At 41.5% G+C, this 14,794-nt stretch overlaps 4 protein-coding genes across 4 annotated transcripts; 2 read left to right on the top strand and 2 right to left on the bottom strand.

The window, feature by feature from the left end:
* Positions 1-43: 43 nt before the first annotated feature.
* On the bottom strand, positions 44-1,066 carry EJ05DRAFT_502379 (carbon-nitrogen hydrolase; the record flags this gene model as incomplete). Its single annotated transcript, XM_033747246.1, has 1 exon — positions 44-1,066. The coding sequence occupies one exon, from the start codon at positions 1,064-1,066 to the stop codon at positions 44-46; it is 1,023 nt and encodes a 340-aa protein (XP_033598356.1).
* Positions 1,067-1,271: 205 nt separating this feature from the next.
* EJ05DRAFT_477967 (GTP-binding protein) lies at positions 1,272-3,007 on the top strand. The gene is made up of 8 exons (XM_033744352.1): positions 1,272-1,406; positions 1,456-1,484; positions 1,532-1,546; positions 1,601-1,625; positions 1,677-1,998; positions 2,056-2,165; positions 2,218-2,363; positions 2,434-3,007. Exons 1-8 carry the CDS (start codon positions 1,378-1,380, stop codon positions 2,862-2,864), a joined length of 1,107 nt encoding a protein of 368 aa, XP_033598355.1. The 5' UTR covers positions 1,272-1,377; the 3' UTR covers positions 2,865-3,007.
* A 445-nt stretch (positions 3,008-3,452) lies between these two features.
* On the bottom strand, positions 3,453-5,393 carry EJ05DRAFT_477966 (cyclophilin-like protein). Its single transcript, XM_033744351.1, has one exon. It carries the CDS (start codon positions 5,191-5,193, stop codon positions 3,658-3,660), a length of 1,536 nt encoding a protein of 511 aa, XP_033598354.1. The 5' UTR covers positions 5,194-5,393; the 3' UTR covers positions 3,453-3,657.
* Positions 5,394-5,463: 70 nt separating this feature from the next.
* Positions 5,464-7,740, top strand: EJ05DRAFT_532610 (MBOAT family protein). Its single transcript, XM_033749080.1, has 5 exons — positions 5,464-5,558; positions 5,612-5,656; positions 5,709-5,808; positions 5,857-6,875; positions 6,929-7,740. Exons 1-5 carry the CDS (start codon positions 5,537-5,539, stop codon positions 7,405-7,407), a joined length of 1,665 nt encoding a protein of 554 aa, XP_033598353.1. The 5' UTR covers positions 5,464-5,536; the 3' UTR covers positions 7,408-7,740.
* The last annotated feature ends 7,054 nt before the right edge of the window (positions 7,741-14,794 follow it).

Genomic DNA, 14,794 nt, shown 5'->3' with positions numbered 1-14,794 from the left:
TTAGGTGATCGACGCATAACACTAGTAGCAATACTTTGGAACTTTACGTTCCTATCCTTCTGGACCGATTGACTTCGAACTTGAACACATCGAATCTCTGATACCCACCTGCAACGTCATGGTACTGCTTGCCTTCGATTGTCTCATTTAGATCGAGATCAGCGTACAAGACATTCTCCGTGTCCCGCAAGTACTCGACCACCTTCTGCTCGCCTGTTCTGTTGTCAACCGTATATCCATTCTTCGCAGCCCCAGTAGGATCCAAGAAAAACGTTGCTGCCCGCGGAGAGCCAGCCAATGCATCTCGCATGAAGGCCTGATCAGTAGACATGGAGGAGATCTTTTCAATCGACGCATTGTCCAGGTATCCTGAGCAAACAAGACCAAAGCACTTTGCTTCAAAACAATGACCAGCGGCTCGTGTTCTGTTTGCAGCAACGTTGTCATAGTTTTTGCCCGACGAAGCAGACGTAGACGGTACTCGCGTTGGCCAGATCGGAGGGAAAGTGCTGATGTGAACTTGCTCTCCCTGCTCCATCAGTGAGAAGCGGGCAAGTGGATTTGTGTTTTCACCACATATTAAGGCTCCAATACGTCCAAAGGGCGTCTGAGGCACTACTAGTCCAGCACCATCTCCAGGGGCCCAGGTCAATTTCTCGAAGAACGTTGGCACGAGCTTCCTGTGATGGGCGAGTATTCCGCCGTCTGCACCGATGAGTAGATTCGAATTATATAGCGTCCCATCTCTGCTACTTAATCTCTCAGAAATGCCGAGACTAACCATGATTCCGTTCTTCTTTGCCTCTTCTCGTATGGCGTCAACATACTTGCCGTTGGAGACGACCACTGACTCGGACGTCATGAGTCTGAAGAAGTCGTGGTTGTCAGTGGGTGCCTGCAATGCACTCCATACGGGAAACGCGGGAATGAACGATTCTGGAAATACGACAAGGCCAGTAGCGTTCTTAGCAGCTGTTTTGATGGCTGCGATGCATTTGTCTGTTGTCGCTCGTGCTGAGAAGACAATCGGTGACAGATGGCACGCTGCGACTCGGATTTGAGACATCTTAAATGACCTCACGCGAAGAGCGTCTAAGCAGTCTAAAAGCCTCAATTTCAAATAGGTGACAACAGGAAACGCGAAAGCGTTGTCTGACTCTTCGCCCTTTTGAGCTCACCCTCTACCTCGAAAGAGGGATTCCGTACGACTCTAGCCCAATATATACTAGCATTATGCTAGCGTCGCTTCTACTATTTCAAGCTCTTGTATCTGTGATTCTGTGAATGTTTGACCGCTTTCCATTGTCATCGCGAGGCCAATATCACCTGCCCATTTCCAAACACTAGACGACATTACTCAGGTGAGCAACAGATACAATGGTGAATATCACAGAGAAAATCAAGGAGTACGTTGTATGTTGCCCCGCGCAACACAATCAGCTAATCCTTCACTAGGATTGAGGATGAGATGCGGAGGACGCAAAGTAACGTGATCGAAGCCTGAACATGAAAACGTTCTAACATTGTAAAGAAAACAAGGCCACCGGTATGGGAGAGCTACCTTTGCACGAGAGTCCACTTATCTAAATCCCCACATTAGAATACCATCTAGGTCTACTCAAAGGGTTCGTTATGAGAAACGTTCTATGAGTTGACCTCTCACTGACCTTGATCAGGAAACTTGCCCGTCTCCGGGCGCAGCTTCTTGAACCCGGTCCAGGCGCTGGTGGCGGTGGCGGTACTGGCTTCGACGTCAGCAAAAGCGGCGATGCTCGTATCGCACTCGTTGGTTTCCCATCTGTGGGAAAGTCAACTTTCCTGTCAAAGATCACCAAAACGAAGAGTGAAGTCGCGGCGTATTCCTTCACAACGCTGACGGCGATTCCCGGCGTGCTTGAGTATGGTGGTGCAGAGATCCAGGTGCTCGATTTACCAGGTATCATTGAGGGGGCAGCGGAGGGCAAAGGTCGTGGGCGACAGGTCATTTCGGCGGCGAAGGTGAGGCCGCGTACCAGGAATGGATCATAGGACTGTGAGAGCTGATCATGTCGGTAGACAAGCGATCTGATCGTTATGGTCCTCGATGCGACGAAACGTGCTGAGCAACGTGCGCTGCTTGAAGCCGAATTGGAAGCCGTGGGCATACGACTTAACCGAGAGCCTCCGTAAGCCACCAGCGCGTGCATGTTAGGAAGAATTATGATCTAAGATGCCTAGGAATATCTATCTCAAGCCCAAAAAAGCCGGTGGCATGAAAATCACCTTCCAAGCTCCGCCCAAATATATCGACGAAAAGCTCGTCTACAACATCCTCCGAGACTACAAGATGCTAAACGCTGAAGTCCTCGTGCGCGACGAAAACGGTAAACTATCCCCTCTCTTTGCATGTTATCCTTGCGTAAGCAAGTCCTCTCTCGACTAACACTCCCTTAGCGACTGTCGATGATTTCATCGACGTCATAATGAAGGACCACCGCAAGTACATAAAATGCCTCTATGTCTACAATAAAATCGATTCTGTATCTCTCGACTTCCTCGACAAGCTCGCACGGGAACCCAATACTTGCGTCATGTCGTGCGAGCTTGATCTCGGGATCCAAGATGTCGTGGAGAGGTGCTGGGAAGAATTACGGCTTATGCGCTTATACACGAAGAGGAAAGGCATTGACCCGGACTTTAGCGAGGCGCTCATCGTGCGATCCGGGAGCACAATTGAGGATGTGTGTGATCAGGTGCATAGGACGTTGAAGGAGACGTTCAAATATGCGTTGGTGTGGGGGGCGAGTGCGAGACATGTACCGCAGCGGGTTGGGTTGGGGCATCTTGTGGCGGATGAGGACGTCGTCAGTATTGTTGCGAAGTAGGCGCGAGGAGACAGCTACGAGATCTAGCGACAGTTTGATGGCGTATAGTATGTCTCATGCGTTACAATGGTAATAGCAATATTCCTCCAACGAGTAGAAAGATCGCATAATTTCGACTTTCAATCCATGACAATGATTTCTCCGTTTTGCAAACTTTTTTCCCCACCGCTGCCAGCCGCATATCGCGTTGTAGGTGTCTTCCTTTAGGTAGTACTATAACCGTTGTAAATATTTGGCAGGAGAAAGCACCTGCATTCGAGCAAGGCTTGTGTTGAGAGGATACTGAAGGGCATTATACTACGAGTGGCCAACGAGTATGGCAAATGATGAGTGTACCTATCTGCATGCTGTGGATCTACCTGGAAAGCTTTGGGGTGTAGGATTTATCTCTGCCAACGAGAGAGAATGTGAGCCTGCAAGATACGTGTTTGAATTGTCAAAGGAATTCGTTCAAGAGAACAAGGGAATCAGGGAATCAGGGAATGAGGAAACGGGAAACGAGGAGATTAGGAAACCAGGGGATAGTCGGCGATCTGACTAGCGAGGACCTCATCTATATAAGAGTGGCTTCTCTCCTCTATAGGTCTACATGTCTCGATCTAACCTCTGAAGTCCAACGATACGACGTTAATGAGCGATTGCCTGTGACTTGTGATCAAATGTCTCTTAGTGAGATGAGCAAGCTACCTTGTCCAGCCCGCCCCTACAACTAGTGTAGGGTATCTTAAAGTTATGATGCGTGAATATATAGATACCTTTATATTGCGAAATCTGTGCCCTCTGTAGTTATTATCTACCTCCGGTCTCGTCCACCTCTATGGCTTCCTTTTTCTCGCCCTCGATTCCCTCTATCGTCTCGCCCTCTCTTTCCTTCTTTCAATTCCCGGGCTTTCTCTCGAGGATCAATAACCACAAGTTCCTCTTCGTTTTTCCGTTTCCATTCTAAGTCTTTCCCTAATCGGTCTTTATCGAACGTCAGTGCATGTCCCATCCAATTGGCATCATCGTCTTCCGCGTCGTCCTTGGCATCTTCCTTATCCCACGACGAGCAAGACTGACAATTCGCAATAAAATGTAAGTCACAGAGATGTGCCTCATCATCATCTGCAGTATTACCATTGTTATTCGCGGAGCCGTTCTGCTGCGGTTCACGCTCTGGGTCGGCTGTCACAGAACTCGGGGCTGATGCAGGTGTTGCATCAAGCTTGGATTTGAAAGCTGCTAATATAGCCAATGCGCCCTTCTCTTCTACTGCTGCTCCACCTTGTCGCCGCTTTCGACCTCGTGTGGCAGTCACTGGGATAAATTCCTCAAGCGCTGACTTCTTCCTAGGTTCTCCTAGTACGACATTGGTGTTGCGCTTCATTGATTGTTTAAGCGCTGCTATCTGCTCGTTTGTGCGTTCTAGTGCAGACTTGCGAGTAGGCTCGGGAGTGGGAGAACGGGAGGAGGAGATAGATTGAGGTTGCGTAGATTGCGTGACTGCCCTTGCGCGATCTGGCGGAGGAGTGGGCGATCGTAAAGGAGCTTTTGAATTTGTTTTTGGCTTTTCGTGAGTTTTGGCAGGTTTTGGCACGTCAGGTGCTTTGGGGATTGAGGTGTTGTTCCATTTCTCGGGGGTCTCTCCTCCACCGCTGACCAGCTTTGGATTGAACTTGGGCTTTTTGGGAACAGGGACGGCAACGTCCTCTTCACCCTCGTCCCCAGTAAAGCTAAGTAGAGCTTTCCCAGCTTTCCTCTTCGGTTTCTTCTTCTCCTTTTTCTCTTCGATTGTCCGCTGAGCAACTCTAACTCTTTTGACCATATCACTGAAAGGGTTAAGTAAGATTTCCGTACCGGTAATCTTCTGCGGATATAATGGTCGATCTGAGTCTGCTACCAAATCCGCATCGCCCATCTTCATAACATTGTAAATCGTATCTCCTACCACCCGTCCAAACATAGTATTCGTCTTCTGGAGCTCCGGGGTCGGTGCCAGTGTAATGAAGAATTGACTACCATTGTCATCTTTGCCAGTATTTGCCATACCCAAGAGACCCCTCCTGTTGAACTTCAGCCTGCTGTGGAATTCATCTTCGAATGGCTCGCCGTCAAAACTACTCTCGCCGCCTTGGCCGGTTCCTGTTGGGTCGCCCCCTTGAATGACGAAGTTTGGAACTAGTCGATGGAATATTGTACCATCATAGTAGCCATCGAGGCAGTGCTGCAGGAAGTTTCGCGACGCTTTGGGTATTTGTTTCGCGAACAGCTCGAGCTCAATATCACCAGTCGTAGTCTGGAGGAGGACTTTGGCCGTTGGCTGTGGCTCGACATTGTAGGTGCTAGCCATGATTGCAGCTTAGACGGTCTGACCAGATGCGTCTGGGTGACTTGCTTGTTGCGACGCGAGAGCACTGGAGTTGCTCCTGTCACGGTGCAACTTTCGCGAACGTGTTGTTGGATCGCCAAGCCAAGCTTCTCCTAGCGCACCAAGTGACACGACGTCACCAGGGTCTTGTACCTTGGCGGGATGCTGTCTATTTCTTTTGTGTTTCGACTCGGACTCGGGAGAGAAGTAGTTTTACGATATCCGACGTTCGCATGATCATGGCGATACTGCTCTCGATCATTTGCTGACGTCTAAGCACCTTCTCTAGTCGTTCCAACCGTCCCTCTATATCCAATTCACAAAAATGCTTCCTTATATCAATGTCCGTAAGTTACCTCCATTAATATCTCATTCAGTACGTAACTGATAGCATGTAAAGCATTCGAATACCTCGGAAACGCAATAGGGTCTTCGACTGATGAGCGTACGGAGAGTCCCTGTCCCTGCCTCTGACAATCAACCCTAAAACTGTGCAGTGAAGCTTATCACATCCTTCCTTATCTCTTATCCACTGGCTGGTCTTCTGAAGCGAATTCCGGACCAGAAGCCATGGCAAAAGAACCTGTTCATCATCAGGTAGATCATATCCTCCCACAAAGAGATGTGTGCTCAATATTTCCATAGCGTCGCGCTCTTCTACCTCGTCGGCTTGTTCGATCTCTGGAGTGGCCTTCGCACACTATTTATAAGCTCTGCTGGAACTTACCTTCTGTCTGCATATCTTGATAGTCCTTATATGCCATGGGTCAACTTTGTCTTCATCATGGGTCACATGTCGGTGAACCAGCTCCACCGCCAATTTCAGAACGCGCCTTCGAACGTTGACATCACTGGCGCGCAGATGGTCCTGGTCATGAAGCTTACTGCGTTCGCTTGGAACGTACAAGATGGAAAGTTACCCGAAAGCGAGCTGTCTGAATTCCAGAAAGAGCGAGCTGTTCGAAAGCTACCTGATATTCTTGATTACGCGGGATACGTACTCTTCTTTCCGTCACTTATGGCCGGCCCAGCCTTTGACTTCCAAGAGTACCACAAATACATCAGCTCCACGATGTTTGAGATTCCAGCTGGAATGGACCCATCAAAAGCGCCTCCAACACGGAAGAAGAGAAAGATCCCCCGCAGTGGAACACCCGCAATGTTCAAGATGGCTCAAGGTCTGGGATGGATTCTACTCTTCCTTCAGTTTTCGGGAATGTACTACCCTGACTTCCTCCTTGGTCCGGACTACATGAAGTACAACTTCTTTCGGCGAGTATGGATCCTACATATGCTTGGAGTTACAACTCGAATGAAGTATTATGGTGTCTGGACCTTGACAGAAGGAGCTTGTATACTTTCAGGGATAGGTTACAAAGGAGTTGATGTCAAAACAGGACGTGCCGACTGGAATCGCCTACAAAACGTGCGCCCTTGGGATATTGAGACCGCTCAAAACGCACACGCATACCTTGGGAATTGGAACATCAACACAAGTCACTGGCTTCGAAATTACATGTATCTGCGTGTCACGCCGAAAGGCAAAAAGCCAGGCAGTCGGGCTACTCTTGCGACCTTTGTAACAAGTGCATTTTGGCACGGTTTCTACCCAGGTTACTACTTGGCATTTGTCCTTGCTGCATTCCTGCAAATGATCGCAAAGAGTAAGTCCTACTTCCATGCTGACCGAAGCTACAGTACTAACTTTTAAAACCAGATGTTCGTCGTCTTGTTCGCCCATTCTTCTTCTCACCAGACGGCCTAAAAGAACTCCCGTCCAAGCGCTACTACGATGTCCTAACCTACCTTGTTACCCAACTAGCATTTTCATTCACTGTCTCACCTTTTATTCTCCTCACCATGCACGCCTCTCTCACGGTGTGGATACGAGTCTACCTGTACACTATCGTCGGTGTTGCTTGTTCATTTGGTTTCCTAAATTCTCCTGGGAAAGTTTACCTTATGAAGCAGCTCAAGAAGAGAAACAAGGGCGCGGAACTAAAGAGAACGCAGAGTGCAGAGAGACCTGGAGCCTTAGGTCTGCCCGACGATCCGGAGAAGGAGATTCAAGCGGTCATAGAGGAGGTGCAACAGGAGATCGAGAGGAGGAAGAAGGAAGGCGGTCCGCAAATGGGGCTCGAAGACATGAAAGCAAAACTGAACGAGAAGGTCGAGGAGCTGAGAAAGTCAAAATGAGGATGTTGATGATTTGACGAAGGACCTAGGGTTGCACCATAGTGAGAGGATAAGTAAGATGGTTCGCACGACTGCGAATGCTATAAGTATATATGCATCCGATCACAATATATATAACCCAGATCCTGGGGCCAATGCCTCACGCACACACTCCACATGTTCGTCAACTCATATGTCCCGCTTACCACAGCCATCAACAAGCATGATCTTTGGGGTCATTCCACAACGTATCGAGTGCCACCGTGAATCGTTGCACCACTCAGCAGACTAATTTAGACGCACATGTTGTTGAGTTTTTGGCCCCTTATTGACCTTATAACTATAAACTTAACCTCTACTATATCTAATAAGTTTCTATAAGGTATTTCCTTATTAGGAATAGCTTAATATTAGTAATTAATATTACTAATATTATCTACTTATATATATAAATACTCTATACTCTTATAGAAGTTTCTAGAACCCTCTAGAAACTTCTAGAGGTCTTTAGAAAACATGAACTTCTATAGAGTTCTATTAGATTCTACTATAGAATCTATAAGTTCTATAGAGTTCTACTCTACTCTATTCTATTCTAAGGAAACTACTAGAGCTATAGAATATATATGTATATCTAGAGGTCTAGAAGATTCCTATTATTAATTAAGAGAAGGATCTAGAATATATAAGGAGGAATATTATTAGGGCTAACACTAGAATAGACTTAACTAGAATACTATAGTCTAGTACGGTCCGTAATAGGTAGACCTAGGGTAAGCTAGCTAGAATAAGTAAGACTACTATATAAGTAGGCCGTATATACTTAATTCCTACTCTTTAGGAATTAACCTTATTAGAAGAGTAGACTACCCTTTTAAATATATTCCCGAATCCTCCTATAATCTATTAGACTACTATCCTACGTCTATAATCCTTATATTTTAATTTCTCTTTATATAGCACGACGGTAGTTTATAGAAATAGCTCTAACTACTTATTATAATACTCATGGTACCGCCTCTTATAGTAGACCTTCTCCTAATCTAAACGAGGAGAATAGTCTATCTATAACTACCCCTACTAATAACTATATCTTATAGACTATTATACTAATAACTCGTATAATATTCTATATAACTATAGAAGATATTATAGAATACAAGGATAGAGTCTATTATACTCTATCTTAGTCTAGTTCGAACTATACTAGATCTAACCTTAATATAAGGCTAGATCTTATTAATATTAACGAGTTAATCTATTAGAATTATCTAATATTAACTATACCTTATAATAATATATATACTAGACTATATAAAGAGAGGTAATAATAGATTTAACTTAAGTAATAACTATACGAACTCGACGAAGCTTAAGGACGTACTATAAGACTTAAAGCTATATTACGCGCTTTAGTTCTAGTAATAACTAATCTATATTTATATAGACCTATACTAACTAAAATAATCTATCCTAGTCTACTACTATCCTAATTACTCTAACCTAAGAAACTACCTTACTTTAATAGTAAAAGTAGAAAGAGTTTCTATATATAGACTTACTAATATAGCTGATTCTTCTATCTATTCACGAACGATAGTAATAAAATTAGATTCGCCTAGAACTACCTTAACCCGACGCCTTTAGAACGTTAGATAGTATACCGAATTAAATATTCTAAGGATACCTATAACTAGGACACGTTCACTAAATTTCTTCTCTAATATTTTAGCGATAGGGCTAAATAACGCGACTAGGCCTAGTGTAAGAATAGGGTTATTAGATAGTAGTATAGTTAGATAGAATAATAGAGTGTATTCTATTATAGAACGAATTACTACCGAACTCTTTCGGTAGAAATCTAAGAGTATATATATAAAGGGACGCCGATCTATCTAGCATGTGACTATTTACCGCCCTTTACGTTACCTCCTAACTCTATTAGCTAAGGTATATATAGGTCGGGTCCTATCTAAGGCTAAGTTCTAATAATTATCCCTTCCCTCTAGGAAGCTACCCTTAGCGACCTAGATTATTATCTATCTCTATATCCCTATTCTAAGTCTCATAAGACCTTAGTCGTTCTCTACGCTTCGTCTTAGATACTTACTAATATTTACTAATCTAAGATTTATATAAGCGTTTTCCTAACTAACTAGATTTTATCTATCTTAACTTCTTATATAGGTAAGATTATCTAATTAGGCCTAGCGTATCACGTAATATAATTAGATAAGCCCGGGTACTACCTATATTAAAATCTTTTCTTAGAAATATTCCTTTCTTTAAAAAACTTCTTAACTCTTTATAGAGTTTTTTAGATTATTAGGTATATCACCCGATCCTTATAGATATAGATTTATATAGATTTACTATAATTTAGTATGATTTACGTAATTTACTAATTTTCGTACCGTCCTTAGCTAGTAATAATATAATTTATAATAATCTATATAAATTAATAATAATCTTAATATAGTTTCCTGAAATCTTAATACTCTAAAGTAATTAGCGCGGAAATAGGCGCCTTCGAATAATCCCTATCTTATATACGTTACCGATATATCGAAAGCTATTAATCTACCCCGACCTAGGCCGGGCTCTAATAATCTAGCTATATATTATTATGGTTATCGCTTTCCGTTATATATTACTTACGGTAGTACTAAATCTATAATATATAGTACTTATATAACTAAGAAGCGTTATTACTTATAGATATTTAAGTAAGTTCGAAGAACTTTACGTAGATTTACTTATATTAGTATAGATTACTACTAGGCCTCTAGTAATCCCTACTAATAAGAAGTGTAGTACTACCGATCGTAACGCCTTAGAGAAGGCTTTCTATAAGCTATATATCTAAGGTAAGAGTTATATCTAGGAGTACGATTCTAATAAGATCCGTAAGGATTTATCGGAATCTACTATAGCTATTATTACCGCGATTACTAGGTAATATCGTTTTTCTTAAATCGTTATAGATTCTTACTAATATATATTAATCTCTATAATAGTACTAAAATCTCTACCACTTCGGACTTCTTTCTATATACCAGCGATATTAGAATTCCTAGAAAAGGTTCTAGTAAAAAGGCTAAGGTTCCTTCCTCGTATATACTAAAGAGCCGTAAATTTAGAGAAGATAGCTCTAATCTAGAAGTTTCTATACTAAAGGTATATAGTTCTATACTAATCGTTAAATCTTTTCGCTGATTTATATAATTCTTAGTATACCCGCGCCGGTCCGTCCCTCTCTATCCCGGGTCCCGCCGCTCTATAGGTTTCTATAGAGGAGTTTATAGCTATAAGACGCGTTATATAGAATTTATAGCGTTAGAACGAAAGGCTAGAGACTTATATTATAAAGCTCTATACTATGCTAAATAAGAACTAGCGGAAGGAATTAGATATAACTATCGCGGTAATTAGTACTTCTACTCCTACTCCGACTTAATTAGTTTAGATCTATACTAATTAGTACTAATATATCTCTTTTATCTAGCGTTTTTGGTTTTTCGGTTTTAATTTTAAAGCGATCTTACTTCTTCTAGATAGATTAGTGCGAGTTTATATAGATCTATATAGATCTTTATATTTTCTTTTAGCTTTCTTAATTTTATCTTTCTTTAATAATAACTTCTTTAATCTCTTTAGTAATCTATACCGATCTATACCGATTTTCGATATCTATTTCTCTTAGTAAATTATTTTTCTAAGTCTCTTTTTTAGTTAAATTTTTAAAGTTCTAAGTTTGAACTTTCTAAGGAAGTTCCTTAATTCCTTAGAATGTTTTAAAGATCTATATCTCTTTTACCTTCTTCCTTTTAGACAGCCGTTCTCGGCGCTAAACTATACTAAAAAACGTCGAATCGCTGTACTTTAGTATAATTCTCTACGATTCCGCGGCTTCCTTTACTAATCGCTACTTATATACTAATATCGCTACTTTACTAATGTTTATTATAGGTTCCTAAGTATCTTTATTAGGATTATATTCTTTCTAACGAATTTTATATAGTCACGTACTATCTTTGGCGCGTTACTAGCTAAGTATCTACTTAACTTTATAGATATCTATACCTTCTTACGTAACTACTTTATATAGTATCTATTTAGAATAATCCGGTAATAATAAGGTATAAAATAGCTCGAGAAGCGTAATATAGAATATATTATATATCTTTAATATAGGAGGGAGTTATAACTCGTACGCCTAGTTATTAATTACACGAGTAATCTTATATAGATCTATTATTATATAGTTAAGCTTCTTCTTTAGCCTAATACTACGAATATTCTTACTATTTAGTAAAACTTTATCCCTAACATTAAAGATCATAGGTTTTCTACCCTTATTATAGTGCGATTTACTATAATTCATAGTATCTTATAGTAACTTTATAACGCTTCTTTACGTTTAGAATAGTTCTATAGTAATTTCTATTACTTTAATATTAGGTCGTTCTACTTTAAACTAAGTCTCTAAGAACTATGTATTATAGTTCTAACCGAAATCTCTATAGAGATATTAAAAATATTAGGAATAAGGATCCCTAAGAGGCTAACTTGGTCCATTCGGGGTAATACAGCGAGATACATACCTTAATCGATAGAGTATACCGAGTATACCAACTACTACTATACGCATATACGTATAGCGTCGAAACCAAGACGTTATCGCCGTATAAAGATATATATATACCCTCTTAAAATCCTCACGGAGATAGAGACACGGACCACGCTACTAGAACGCCAATACGCCGACCCCCTTTTATTAGTTAAGGGTAGCCCTTAACTAATAAATATGGCGGCCTTAGGCACCGATATACCCCGGTATATACCGGATATACCCCTACCGGTATAATAGAAAAGGCTATATAGCGATATTACCGAGGGTAACTATATACCTATTGTAGAAGGCCGTTCCTACAGCCCTACATGTATGTGTCCCTAGCTCGATTACATGGCTCATTATATATTTAAGGAGGGCGTTTTCCTCGGTCATTCTGCTCCACACGCTTCCCCCATCACTAATATTCGATAATTCAACCTTTCCTTACGTTCATGGGCCTCTATAGGTATTGATTATTAGGCTTAGCTATTAATGAATTGATTGAGAGTATTATATAGACCTGTCCTATCGTAAAAGAGAACTAATAAGAAGTCGTGCGTTTAAAGAGAACTCATAATACCTAGAAGAGATACTTGTGAGTTCGTCGCGACTACTATACTAAGAATATAGCTATTTATAAAAAGGGATATACGTGGCGATAGCTCATTATAATTTTAGAGGTCGTACCCGGACTACGAACTTACAGGGGGAGATTAGGACTCCGAAACTAGCTTAGAGGAAGTATATGGCGTGCCTAATAAGGTAGTCTAGACTTACTAGATCGAAGCCACGAGTCTAGAAAACAGGGAGTCTAGAGTTGCTAGGGGCTAGCCTCTTAAAAGTAGCCGTAAAAAGCATGCGTATGCTAACATGGGTAATAGCACGACTCGAAAATGTCTTAGGGGAATAGGATATAAAATAGGGCCAGATGAAGTAGTAAAGAAGAGTTCAAAAACGACAAATATAACCTATTTAGTACTACTATAGCTATTATTCATAAACACGGCTACACGAGTATACTACTTTAGGAACGCCTTATACGAAGATAATAATATAAGTAGGATACCGTGAACCTTATATCGATGAAGACGATAGTAATAGTTCACCTTATAAAGGGATTAATCAACATAGAGAAGGGATGATAGGTGTTATAGGTAGACGTATTAGGCTAACCTTTAGTTAAGGTAATCCCTTAACTAATAACCTTACCCCTAGCGTCTCCACTAGCATATCTACTACTAGTAATAGTGCGATAGGAGCTTAAAATAACGACCTAGTAACTCGTAGAGAGATGCTTAACTTCTTCGTAGCATTTACGCGATAAGGAAGAATAGTATCTCTACCTACCCTAGCCCCCGAGCGCTTTAAAGGAATAAACATTATAGCCTTCCTTCGGAAGTACGAGGACATATATATAAACTATAAAGTTCCGCCTAATAAGAAGATAACCTCCCTACCGTTATACTACGAGGACTATCTCCGTCCTACTATTAAAGGAATAGATAGGTTTTAGAAATAGTAGTAGGCTATACTACGTGAAGAATTATTAAAGGAATTCTCTCTATTTAACTCCGCCCTCGAGGAAGGCACTATCCACTTTATCCGAAAATACGTGGAAATGGTTAAAGTAGACCTATCCTACTCTCTCCCTATATATTACTCCCGGTATCATGTTATTACGGAGAAACTTATGGCTAAAGGAAGCCTAAGCTCGTATTCGCGAATAGAGCTCTTCCTAGAAGGGCTACCTAATAGTCTTAAGGCTCGGGCTATAGAGAAATGTTAACTCACGATAGAAGCACATAGTTACGACTAGGTAATTATCTATGACTTCGTATCACGAAAGGCTAGAGTACTTAAGGAACTAGCTCGTATTAATAAGTACTTAGCCGCATAAGAGCTAGCCATAGCCATATACTATAAATCAAAGATAGGGAGTAAGAAGACTAGCTTAGAAGAGTAGTCACATAAAGAAAGAAGAACTAATAAATTTAGCCACCCCTCTCTAGTCGAAGTATATATTACGCTAGGATCGGATAAGTTTAACGAGATAGTAGAGAGATTTAGTAAACTAGACCTCACGTTAATTAAGATAAAGTCCTACTTTATCTCTAATCCCTTATTCTTATCCCTTAAGAAGTACGAACCTAAGCTACTTTCGGCTATTATTAACTAGTAGGCGCGAAGGCTAAATCTTTTAATACACCCCTAAGTACGAGGCATGCCTATAGAACTAACGTAAGTTTATCCATAGAATTATATATAGAATAGAGAATACGTCTCTACCCGAGACTTCTAAGGAGGCGTTATAGCCTAGGATAGGCCTCGAAGACCGATTGTATGCATCACGTACGGAGGAGATTACCTAATATATAGATGTCCGGAGATGGTAGAATATATTAGAGATGGATTACTAAATATTAATAGGGTACGAGTATTCCGAGGGCGTTTCGGGGCGAACGGAGAAGAAATCCTATTACTACCCTTCTCGGTAGGGCCATAAGCTACTCTATAAGCTATCCGGAACTACGTAGTAACGGTTTAAAATGGCCTAAGCTAGTACGGAGGGGGAGTAAAGGTTTCTACGTCTATAGTAAATATTAACGCTTCATAGGGAGTGCTAGTATATAGTATTAGTGCAAAACCTACGAAGGGTCTCTACTAGGCCTTAGTAGATAGTAATTTAGAAGAAGAAGTCACGTCGCCCGAGAGTAAGAAAGATAGATATATAGAATTCCATGAACGCTTCGACGTGGCTAGTAACAGATATATCCGCGAGGAGATAGCCCTAGA

The sequence above is a fragment of the Pseudovirgaria hyperparasitica genome (genome assembly GCF_010093815.1).
Source record: "Pseudovirgaria hyperparasitica strain CBS 121739 unplaced genomic scaffold EJ05scaffold_12, whole genome shotgun sequence".
Classification (NCBI taxonomy): domain Eukaryota; kingdom Fungi; phylum Ascomycota; class Dothideomycetes; order Acrospermales; family Acrospermaceae; genus Pseudovirgaria; species Pseudovirgaria hyperparasitica.
Note: the sequence above shows the minus strand (reverse complement) of the source record. Positions and strands in the feature narration are given on the sequence as shown.

Excerpts from the sequence above, each read along its gene's own strand:
- EJ05DRAFT_477967 (XM_033744352.1), top strand. The coding sequence starts at position 1,378 with ATGGTGAATATCACAGAGAAAATCAAGGA. Across the intron at positions 2,166-2,217 it reads CGACTTAACCGAGAGCCTCC|GAATATCTATCTCAAGCCCA; the intron begins GTAAGCCACCAG and ends TAAGATGCCTAG. Across the intron at positions 2,364-2,433 it reads CCTCGTGCGCGACGAAAACG|CGACTGTCGATGATTTCATC; the intron begins GTAAACTATCCC and ends ACACTCCCTTAG.
- EJ05DRAFT_477966 (XM_033744351.1), bottom strand. The coding sequence starts at position 5,193 with ATGGCTAGCACCTACAATGTCGAGCCACAGCCAACGGCCAAAGTCCTC.
- EJ05DRAFT_532610 (XM_033749080.1), top strand. The coding sequence starts at position 5,537 with ATGCTTCCTTATATCAATGTCC. Across the intron at positions 5,657-5,708 it reads AGGGTCTTCGACTGATGAGC|TGAAGCTTATCACATCCTTC; the intron begins GTACGGAGAGTC and ends AAAACTGTGCAG. Across the intron at positions 6,876-6,928 it reads CCTGCAAATGATCGCAAAGA|ATGTTCGTCGTCTTGTTCGC; the intron begins GTAAGTCCTACT and ends TTTTAAAACCAG.